The sequence below is a fragment of a genome, unplaced genomic scaffold, assembly GCF_019419815.1.
Source record: "Pyrus x bretschneideri cultivar Hongxiangsu unplaced genomic scaffold, Pyrus_bretschneideri_v1 Contig90, whole genome shotgun sequence".
In the NCBI taxonomy this organism is placed as follows: domain Eukaryota; kingdom Viridiplantae; phylum Streptophyta; class Magnoliopsida; order Rosales; family Rosaceae; genus Pyrus; species Pyrus x bretschneideri.
In genome coordinates this window covers 558,561-570,359 of record NW_025999832.1, presented here as the reverse complement: position 1 = coordinate 570,359, position 11,799 = coordinate 558,561, and the positions used below count along the sequence as shown (strand labels likewise).

General features: G+C 37.1%; 2 protein-coding genes across 2 annotated transcripts; both read right to left on the bottom strand.

Moving 5' to 3' along the window:
- LOC103955111 (ACT domain-containing protein ACR11) lies at positions 1-3,688 on the bottom strand. The gene is made up of 10 exons (XM_009366988.3): positions 3,338-3,688; positions 2,486-2,543; positions 2,255-2,392; positions 2,008-2,102; positions 1,591-1,675; positions 1,423-1,482; positions 1,013-1,068; positions 740-845; positions 514-582; positions 1-294 (listed from the first exon to the last, which is right to left on the bottom strand). The coding sequence occupies exons 1-10, from the start codon at positions 3,490-3,492 to the stop codon at positions 232-234; spliced, it is 885 nt and encodes a 294-aa protein (XP_009365263.2). The 5' UTR covers positions 3,493-3,688; the 3' UTR covers positions 1-231.
- A 4,393-nt stretch (positions 3,689-8,081) lies between these two features.
- On the bottom strand, positions 8,082-11,799 carry LOC103955113. The gene is made up of 7 exons (XM_009366989.3): positions 11,455-11,799; positions 10,749-11,363; positions 10,304-10,494; positions 8,923-9,161; positions 8,606-8,805; positions 8,383-8,508; positions 8,082-8,309 (listed from the first exon to the last, which is right to left on the bottom strand). The coding sequence occupies exons 1-7, from the start codon at positions 11,608-11,610 to the stop codon at positions 8,211-8,213; spliced, it is 1,626 nt and encodes a 541-aa protein (XP_009365264.2). The 5' UTR covers positions 11,611-11,799; the 3' UTR covers positions 8,082-8,210.

Sequence of the window (11,799 nt, the reverse complement as noted above, 5' to 3'; positions counted from 1 at the left end):
TTAGAAAAGAAGGATAACTATGATATCATTACAACAATTTGGACAATAACATTTTACATTGGTATTGAATTTAAAGCTTTATTTTCATTTCATTATTATCCGACTTTTGTATCAATATTTTGTTCATATATCCTTCAACTGAACAAAAGACTGCAACAGTGTTCCACAATTTCCCTCAGCTTAGTTTTTGGAAATTCCAAGTATACTTCCTGAACGTAGTCTACAATTTGCTCAAAAACTCGACTCCTCAGTTGATGGTCGCCTCAAATAATATCGTAAGCTGTTAGCAAGAACCTAAAAAATTTGCAAGTTTTACGGTCAGCAATCTCAGATGTGATCTTTTAGTTTATAACAGAATCAACCATAATAATGTTAACGGTTTTGCAACAGAAGTCTACTTCGGAAGTAATCAGATTGTAAAGATGGTGAACGATGCAACTTTCTCTTAGAAAACAAGAAAACAGTTAGCTTTCAACACATCGACCGCCATAATATATTAAATCCTAGCTTTACCTGCTGAAGAGGCTTGATGAGGGGTTTACCCCTGTAGTTAACATGAAATTTTGCCTTCGCCAACAACCCCTAATTCCCGAGACAAGAGTTAGCAATGAACTTGGTTACCAAAAACTAAAAAAAAAATAACTAGAGATGAGCTCCGTACATATGGATACTAGAGATCGGAAATAAAATTAGAAAAGGATATATTGAAGGTGCAACTGTAGGTGCGAAAAGAGCACACCTCTGTGTCGAATTCTCCTGATTCAACAGCAACATCAATGTCAGTTACAATCTTTACAAGATCCACCAGTAATCCTGGGCGATCTACTGACTCCACATAAAGCAAACTGCAGAAACCCAATATTAGCTGAACGCATTCATTCAAAACGTGATGTCAATGTGTCACTCATGCATAACCATTGAAGACTACTGTGTGCCTGTTGCCACAACAATTGTTGACATATGGGAATTGACTGTTGAGTTCTTAAAGCCCATCCTATCGAACACACATTACCTTCGGTTGGGGCCATCATCTTTGACGCTTATGTGGGTTGCTATGTCCACATCAACCTGATGAATTAAACACAGGCTTGAATCAAGAAAACGTTGTGGAATGTAATGCTCTTTTCCAGAAAATGGCTAGGGATATGACTAGGTATGGATCAAACAGCGTGGAGTAAAGGTAAACAAGACTCGTTGGAAGTTAAGATGGTACCACATTAGCCGAGTGTCAAGTCAAATCATTAATTACATTTCGACTGAACAAAATCAAAAGGTGATAGGCAAAAGAAATTATTCTCAAAAATTCATAATACTCATGATTCATAAACACATGAACTAACCAACCTTTGGACAAACGGTTGTCCCACCACAGAAAATTCAAGCAGACTATTATTCGAAAATTAAATAATAAATTTCAAGAACCTGTTCTGGTCGAGGCCCAATTCCAAACGCTGCTCCCATCGCTAACTGGGAACTTGATTCCTAACAACAAAATTGATTCACTAATAAAGTGTACAAAATGTAGAAATCCTGAAGATATTCCACCAGTTACCATCGAAAGAACAAATGGAAATGTTTAAGAAAGATTACCGGATGATACTCTATCAGATTATTTATAATTGTCAATCGAATAGCCTCAAGTAGTTCTGGATCTTCTACTTTCCTACCAGTATCACTGCAAACAAACCTCACCATCAAATAAGAAAATGGGTATGCAACAGCTATTGGAAGGACTGATCTGTTAATCCACAAAAATAGAAGGCTGATGATTTACTGGAAGCTAGATTTTTACTGCCACTTAAGGAAAACTGTTTTTTCTTCAGCACATATATCTAATGAGAAAACAATTATACCACTAGTATAGGAGTTAAAGCCGGTCGAAGAAGTAGAAGAAGCAGAAAAGAGATCATTGCAATCAATTGCAAATTGACAAATAATAACAAACTCATAGCAACAAGCCAAAACTATACTCAATGCAAGGGCACGAGGCTTGTGAAGTATACTCACGCTCTAGTGATGGCAAACTTGTTATGCTTCCCAGAAGAATCCAAATAGACATTGGCCTTGACAACATTCAAGCCGAGGTTTCTAAGCGCAGTCATCTGGTGATTCAATTAATGATAATTAATCTATGCTGTCATGTATGTTCAGATGTAAAGATGAAGATAGATTATTCAAACAAATTTATGAAAATCTATACAGGAGAACATAATAGACAACAATATTGTTGGAAGTCATAAGTAATGCTCCATACAGTATCGAGAAGAGCTCCAAGCCGGTCTCCAAAGGTTATCTCCACCACCGTTGCATCTGGATCAGAATCTTGGTCAATAATAACCTTAGGAATCGGAACGGTGTCAGATTCACTTGGACTTCCATCAGATTTACCATCCTATTTCCAACATAAAAAACCCAGCACAAAAATGAAGTATTCAGCAAGTTGATATTCAGTAATTACCAATTACAAAACAAATTTTTAGAATACCTCCACAGCTGTAGCAGAAGATGCTCGCGGAGTAATTGGGGTTGATGAAGATAATGATCTGTCATAGATTGCACATACACTTTCTAGACAAAGAATAGAAACTATGCAAGACCCCCACTTTCATGCTTGCGTATCTCAAGAATAATAAAGGTGTTAAACACACTACGACTAAAAATCTATCAGCTCGCTTGGGAACGTTGAGTTCAAGCCACAATCGAGGACTTGGACTCAAAGGTTCAAGAGCTGTTAGATAAACAGAGGTCGAACGATATCTGATAATTCCAACCTCAAGTGCAAAGGACATGATAATTCAGCTACATATTGAAAAATCACATATCAAAACTTGTTAAGTGAACAAGTCAGCCACAATAAACTGAGATGCAAAACAGACTTCATTCATACAAAAACGCCAACTATTTATATATTTTAATCTGCAGGATTTATTTATTTATTTACTTTTGTAACCAGAATACACAACATGATTAATCCATTAAATTAAGACTTCATTTATGCACCAAAATAAAAGGAAAAAATAGCAGAGAAGCATCAAATGAATACTTAGAACATAAACCAGAATCTCAGATATTAATACATCAATAAGCAATATAATTCAGACCTCATAGTACTAGAAAATGCAAATGAGATTAAGAACCAAACAAAAATAGAAAACAAAAGATTTCTACAACCAAAATAGGATAAGAAAAATAACAGAGGACCCATTTCATCACTTTTTGAACCAAAAAGAAAAAACCAATTTCTGAAAATAATCTAAGAAAGTAAAACAAACCCATTAAAGAACACAAAAAACCAACAAAAATTCAATATAACAGTGAGCAAAAAAGGAAGCATTACCTTCCTTTGTGCACAATGCAGAAGCGTTTAGGAGCAAACCCAAAGGTGGCTTCTGCCAAAGCCCCAGCTGGTGCTGGACTTGCAAGGTATTTTTTCAAACTGGAGTTACTGTTAAAGTTTACCCCAACACCGCAAGAAGCCATAGCCACGGCCATTTTTAGCTTCAAAATTTTACAGCCCAGACAGAAAGGTTGAGCAAACGGAGAAAGAAGAAGGGACTAGAAGGATGAACCCAAATCAGAAAAAGATGGTAAATTTGAAGAAGAAATGGGAATGTGAGAATTGGGTTCGGACAAGAAGGACGTGAAGTGTATTGAAGGAAGCAACTGGGGACCAACTAGATACATCGAATTATGCGCCATTCGATATAGGGGATAAGAGAGAGGGAGGTAACTTTTACGTGACAGAGGTGATTTCATGGGTTGTTCCGAAATATGGGATCCACAAGTTTTTTTTTTTTTTTTAACAAAGATATTACTTATATACTAAGAGGATGAAGATAGACTTAATTTCACAATGTGCTAGTAATAATATGGTTTAAATTCACTTTTGTCCAGAATCGGACTTAAGATCTCTCATTTACAAGCAAATAAGAATATTATTTAACCGTAGTACTAAATAATACAAGTTTTTAGAAATTTGTTCAAATATAAAAGTTTTTTTAGTCAAAATGGTTATCGACATTATCATAAATCTTTATTTTGGCATTTGAGATTTAAAATCAATAGAATAAGTCTTTGAGATTGTCCACCGTCAATTATTTGTGTTTTTCTATGAAATATTTCCGTTAAATTGACAGTGAATAATCTTACGGACCACTTTTATCGAATTTAGATTTAAGAATCAAAATAAAGAGTTATATCTCAAAAAAGCCATGGTAGATAAAATGCCATATAAAATATCATATATTTCGAAGGACTAAAAAAATTTCCAGGTAACTTGCCTCGTGCTCCTCTTTCATTTTCCTTTCTTCAATACTAAATTAAATTACTCATTATATGGTTTAGCCAAACTCTTCTTCCTCTAGTATAAAAATATCGATGTATTAAAAAAAAAGTAAAAGAAAAAAAAGGAACAAAATCCAAATTATCTTGCCATGCCAACGTCCATTCATTATTTGGCAAGTGAAATCCAATCCAAGTGCATTAGCCGGTAGGTATCAAAAACAGCGACGCGTTTGGTCTACAATTAACAGTTAAGATTGTGTTTCCTCTCTCTCTCTCTCTCTCTCTCTCTCTCTCTCTCTCTCTCTGCCCATTCCTCTCTAGCTCGCTCGCTCGCTCGCTCGCTTTAGATCCATGGACGTATTTCGTTGTTAAAGCATGTGATCCCTTTTTTGTTGTGAGTGTATTTTCACTTACCCATTATTTATTATTATTGAATGAGTTTTAATTTTAAGATATGTGTATATTTATTATACAAATTTCAAAAATTAAACTCACTCAACATAGTTAAATAAAATGTTGACTTGTTGAGTATCACAATCACTTATTAAGAGCTGTGAGCAAAATTATCCCTCTTTTTTTAATGTTTATGTTTTAACATAATTCATAAAGCACGTGCTTTGATATAATTTTTTTAGATATTCGTTATCACAAATGATTGTATGTGTGTACTGACAGTTGATTGTTCTAATAGTTATGGTTATTCTTCTCTATTGAGAATAGTTTTCCATATCGGTCATATAACAAACTATTTGGCTATTTATTAAAAGGCTTAATTTTTAGCTACACCTCATGTAACTCAATTTTGATCTTACTTTGCTCTCGACAGTTCAAAAGTTACAACTTTACTCCCTGAGACTCAAAATTCGCTCCACTTTTCCATGTTACTGCTCTTATGTCAAATAACTGTTAAAGTTGCTCACATGGATGAGTAAAATTGTAATATATAGGCTTTTTTAAGTTAAATCCCATGAAACTCGATTTTAATGTTGCTACACCTCCAAAAGAAGTCCTTGTTTAAAGAATTGCGCTACCATTCAACCACCCAGAGAAACCTTATGCCTGCATTTATTTCTGCGTAGGAAAAAAAGGATCCCAAAAGATTGAAAGCGAAGAACAAGCAGAACAATTCAATCAACATAAAGTAGAGCTGCATCAAGTTTTCATTCTCAATTCTACAAGAATTTTATGAAAGCCTTTCATTTACTTCTCTTCGATGGAAGTTTTATTTTCTCATAATGTATCCTAATCTTTTGCCTAATTCTTCTTCTGATGATCGATTCAACCTCTGATACAAAAAATATACCTTGATTATATTTCATCTCTTCAACAAATTTAGTAATGCATAACGACCAAGTTGTTCCAATGGAGAGAAGAACATATGATTAGCTTTTCGGGAAATTTCCAAATGAACAATTTCAACGAAATCTTTCAATTTCTTATTACTATGTTCAACTCTATGTTTTCCTCTATCCATAGAGTACATTGAATGTACAGAAATGGTTGTAACAGAGTTTTTTCTATTCGTATTAATAGCTTGGTCTCGGGCCAAAGACATCTTATGAAGAATTAGGGGTTCGGTCGTGCCGAATCCCTGATTCAAATCATTCTTTCTTTTGATAGCAAGGGCGGTTGGTTCACTCGCGACCTTGTGTGTGCCTCTTCCCAAGGTTGAGCTGTTGTGTGCTTCTTGTTGGAAAAATCTCCATTTCATTAAGCTAAACTAAGCCCTACTCGCTAAGCGAACTTCACCTCCTGAAACTCAAGTATGTAGTTCTGATTCATCTTGCTGTCGTGTCATGCTTGTTCATCTGGTTTATCTTTTGTGTATGTAGTGGTTGCATGGGTTTTTTTTTTTTTTTTCCCTTCTGGTTTAACATGTATATGCAAGGTTCTAAAAAATTTAATGACCGTGTTCTGGTTTGCCATCTTTTCGTAATTGCATCATATAGAAATCCAATTACTGTTGCTTGATGGAAATGTTGACTGCTGTTCGGGCCTAGTTTATTTGGTACAATCTAGAGACCTGGTGTATGAGGGTCATTATGAATTGTCATGCGGCTTCAACTTTGTTTTTTCATAGAGTTATCTCACCAGTACTTTCTGACCACCATTTTTATAGGGAGTAGTGTTCTATGATCTATCTTGGTAACTTCCGTTTTGTCTACAGCTAATTGCCCCATTTGTTGTTCTTAAGACGTGTTCTCATCAATTGTTGATAGAGTTATCTCAGAACATTTGATAGAGGAGGCACGTTCCCCTCCACCATGAATGGACCCTCATCAATTGTCATAACATCATCACGTAAACTCCAGGATAGCACAATGTAGCATCATCATAAAAAGCATTACACTTGTAGCATCAGAGTCCTTTCTTGTTTGTATCATAATGTAACGCTCTACTATCACTTCCTTGTTTTCGTTTATTTTACAATGTGAAGTAGAGAACTGGTCAATGGATCGAAGTTCAGTATTAGGATTTGAACATGAAATTGCGTCTGACTACTGATTGTGAACTTCAGGTATAAATTGGACGTGGTCAGTGCGGGAAAGAATTTTACAAAGATCAGGAAGGCAATTACAGCAGGTTTTTTCTTCCATGGCGCTAGAAAGGACCCACAGGAGGGTTATAGAACCCTAGTCGAGAACCAGCCGGTTTATATTCACCCAAGCAGTGCTCTCTTCCAGAGACAACCAGATTGGGTCATCTACCATGAGTTGGTTATGACAACAAAGGAGTACATGCGCGAGGTGACGGTCGTTGATCCCAAATGGCTGGTAGAACTGGCACCAAGGTTCTTCAAAGTATCAGATCCTACAAAGATGAGTAAGCGCAAGCGTTAGGAACGAGTTGAACCCTTATATGACAGGTACCATGAACCTAACTCTTGGCGTCTTAGTAAGCGTCGTGCTTGATATGTGTTTTAGCATGAACTCGGTCGTGGTCTTGTATTGATTTGCATTAGAGTGTACTGTGTATATATCTTGTAATTCCTCAGCTTAATTTTTTTGACATCGAGTAGGGGAGCCCTGAATGATAATTATGGAGAAGGTATCTGAATTTTGAATTTTGTGGTAAGAAAAAAAAATGTAGCACTTACTTTTTCAATATCAACATGTTTCTGCTCACACATGAATTTTCATCTACTATTTATTTTCTTAATGTCTCAACTTGAGTCTTTGCTTTTTCTAACCATGTCGGCTTTCTAATCTTACATCTAATTTAATAAGTATATCGTTTGACCAAAAAAAAAACAAAAAATCAGATTGGATTCTAATATCTAATTTAGGAATTAAAAAAAATGATGTAGCTGATACATAAAATCAAGAGACGTAATTTAAAAAAGATATTATATGTTGTCCGTTTTGCAATGGCAGTCAACTACCCGAGACAAAAATATTTGGCAGTGCAATGCTATTTAGACGCTTAAAACAAACTATATGCTGACATTTTCAAGCTTACGAATGATAAAGATTGTCATCAATCGTGTCAGTTTTATATCTAAACAGCCCCAAGTGTTATTTGGGAAAGTCCGACGAGAGTGAGAGGGCATCGTTTAATGGACTTAAACTTATATTCATTATTATTTACATTCATCATCTAGAAATACAATCTCTGTTATCACTTGATACTACAATCTAGTGGTATTCCTTTTCACTTGTAAGTGAGAGGTCTTAGATTCGATTCTCGCCTATGGCGAATTTGAAACACATTATTTCTAACTCATTGTGAGGCTAAGCCTACCTCCTCTCTTAGTGTAGATAACATCATTTGTTGATTAAAATAAAATAAAAAACACATGCGACCAGCTGACTTCTTTCTTCTAAATACAATCACAATTCGGTATTTCTACAAACAGTCACAACGTGACCAGCCAGAAACACCAGAAAGCAAACCACAAATTTGCAGTGCATCATATGCGGTTTTATTTAGCGATCCTCCCGTCGAACTGCATTTGGGTCAGTGACCATGTCCATCATCATCTTCTCCGGTGAATCCTCCCAATTCCCGAATGTTTTCAAGTCAACCTAAAAGAGGCAAACAACCGTGGTATTAAAATTAAGATGAAATTATTGACCGTGTCACAAGTATATGGATTACCTTCCGTCTTTGATCATTGAAAAGTTGTTCCCTCTTCTTGTATGAATCTTGCACATCCTTTGCGCCTCTTCCACCAAGCCCCCAAACTTCAACTTCTGAAACCAAAGCTTCAACAGGTAGGAAGCCCTGAGATGCACCAATTCGATTAATGTTAACTGAGCACACCTTATCCGCCGTGATTTTTTAGTCACAGTTAAGAGTCAAATGCAACAATCTTGTATACCTGATCAGGAAAGAGGGAGCCAGGTTGATACGTTTTGTCAGCTGCATGGTGGCGAATAGTAACTTTGGAAAAATCTTCATCAACAAAAATTCTTTCATTTCCCATACTTCCACCAAATCCTATCCCCACAGGCTTTGGTTTCGGCTCATACGCCCTGCCAGTGGGATGCAGATGGCAATACACAAAGTTCTTTTCCTTTCCTGTCACCAGATCATATTTTGTTACTTGGTTAGCTTCACAAGCCTCTGCTCAACAATTTTAAGAAAGGAAAATAAACTAGATCACCCCTCCTTCCGTTTTTCCTCTACATTACATACCAGTAGGTGGATACACATGAAAGACTGGAGTTATAGCATATAGATTTCCTGGACTTCCATAAAAAGCATCCCTGTTTTCAAAACCTTGATACGCGAGTGTACCTACAATCCATTTTCTTTCATTTTCTCTATCATCATTGGCATCTCTGGAAGTTGCAGAAATCAGCATGAGCAGTGCCCCTTGGTAACCCTCAACATTGGACCAGAATCTATTCAACCCTCTGCCATGAACAGATGACCTGCAAAGTAGTATGCAATCAAACACACTAGACAGTAAAAAAGGTAAAGAACTGCTCACAAAATCTTAGCCTCGTTCCTACTGCAATCTGTCATTAAATAACAGTAAGGATGCTTTATTATTATTTGAAAAGGTGAAACTTTTTTCCAAAACAAAAAAACTGTAAATATAATTGGTCAAGTTAGCCACCCATTAGCAAACAAGAGAAAAATTAATTGACTTAGCTACATCTAATAAGACAGTCTAGATAATCATGACACTACAACTTTCCAATCTTGAACAAGATCAGATAAAGATGTGTTACTAAACACAGGAGAAACATGAGCCTAAAGAGCCGCCCAAAACTTGACCTCCTCTCACACCGCCTCCACTTCCAGCCCCCTAACATCATCAAAGATTCATCAACTCCTTTCTGACCAAATAGCCCAAACAACAGCTATCACCAAACAGTTCCAGAACCCTTTAGCTTTTTTCCACCACCTAAAATCTTAAACTTGTCACTAAAAAGAGAAGCAGTCTTTTGGAACCACCCAGCAAGTATTAACATCATTGAATAGAAAACACCACAATTTCCAGCTAAGAGGGCATGACATGAGACAGGATCAGCACTCTCTCCTGAGCTCGAACATAAGATACACCATTGTGGCCACCAAAAGGATCCCGGCCTCCTCCTTTCGAGTAAGTCGCAAGTGTTCACCAGCCCATGGAACCCCAACCAAGCTAAAACCTTAAACTTAGATGGGACCTTTGATTTCCAGATCAGATTAAAGGAAGACTACCCAGAATGCCTCTTAACCGATTAAAATAGGATTTGCAAGAGATTTTACTAGAAGACTCTAAACACCATCATTTGGCTGTAAGGATACATATATGCAAACTTTGTAAGAAAATAACAGTAAGGATGCATTAATGCAAACTTTTTCATAAAAAAATAAAACACATCTACTACAATGATTGACATCAGAGACCAGAAAACAATGAAAAAGTATGTTTAGGATATTATGCTTGTATATACTGGTATTGAATTAATATTCAAGAATTCATTTAGAATTTAATCATTCCAGAACAGAGTCGAGTAACATGGAAACTGAATGGATTGGCAAGAATTGAAACACAAAAGATCAAGAGGTTAAAATGACAAACCTGTAAAGTAGGTTCTTATCTATTCCATTAACGCCACAGTGGGGGAAGCATAGTTTTGACATCTCATCACTTATTGAGCCTCTCAATGTGAGGGAAATCGCCCATGCCATTCCTTGGGACAAAAGATTGGAACTGTTTGCCATGGTGGAGGAATTATCTGCCAGTGAAGAAGTTGAGCATTCCTGTCCATCCTGCCATTAAAATCAATTCCATTCAGGTAATAAATATACCCAAGTTTATAGAATGGTGAAAACTAAGTGTTCTAGAAAAGTAACTCATTGTATAAGCGAGTACCGAAATACATAAAAGATACTCCCAAGGTTATGTGATAATGAACCTTTAAACCATGAAAACATATCGGCAAGGCAACACGATGATGAAATATAAGAGAAATGGAAACATGAAGACCTAATATTTTGTTCAATTGATAAGAGATATTACATACCTTCTGAGAAGCACATTTATTTATTATTCCATGCGCAAACCGTGTAAAGCAATCTGGGAGACCAGGCACTGTTTTCAAAACCCAAGATTGAAACTTCCCCACAGGAAGTTGAACTCCCAAGCCCGAGAAGTCGCAATCCCACACATTCAAGCCACTGCCAGCTTCAGCGCACGAAACAATAGCGGATAAAACAACATGTTTAACATCCGGCAAGCGTAAATGTAGTTTCTCATTTGAGATTTTCGAAGTCCTAGAGTACCAAGACATGGCCCAACACATCCAAAGAAGCATAAGCACGTCCGCCGGCATAAGCGATCCGGTTATCTTACAATCAGCATCATCAGATTCAAATTCCAAGTTCGAAGGCGAACTTGCCTTTCTAAGTGTCACAGAAAAAACTCTCAGCAACTTGTTAAGTGACACAGACGCAGACATTCTTGCACAACACTTATTATATCCCCTAACCAACTCAACCCAATTCACTCCGCCTTTATCCGACACGAAAAACAGGTCCGAAATCGACCCACCAAGATGATCCAGCAGTGCCGGAAACGAATCAGGCATTGGAATGGCTTCACATGCTACTGGGTTTTTGTAAGTTAAACGGAAACATTGCTGAAAAACCGTATGATTCTTTGTTAAAGTCCGACCCAAAAGCTTCAATTTCTGGTTGATAGAGGCATAAAATGAAAAAGGGCAACTTTACCTGCAGGGAGTGGAGGGGGATTGCATTGGATTGGGGATCGGCGAGGTTGGAGAAAGTTTTCTGGAGCATCGGAAGAGCTCCGGTGGAGGCTGCTAAGGCTTCCGCCTCTCGTTGTTCGTTCGGCACCTTGTGCTCCGTCGAAGTTGAGGCCCCCATTCTCGCTGACGCCGGCTTGCTTCACCCAGTATCCTCGATATTCTGAGATTTCGGCTAGAAATATCGGTGAGACGATCGAAAACAACCGAATTCTGTTGCAGTCACTGCATAAAGCGGTGGAGTTTTGTATTCCTAGGGACTGGCGTAATGTCGTGTGGCCTTCGGAGATGTTGCAAGGCCAAATGGCCA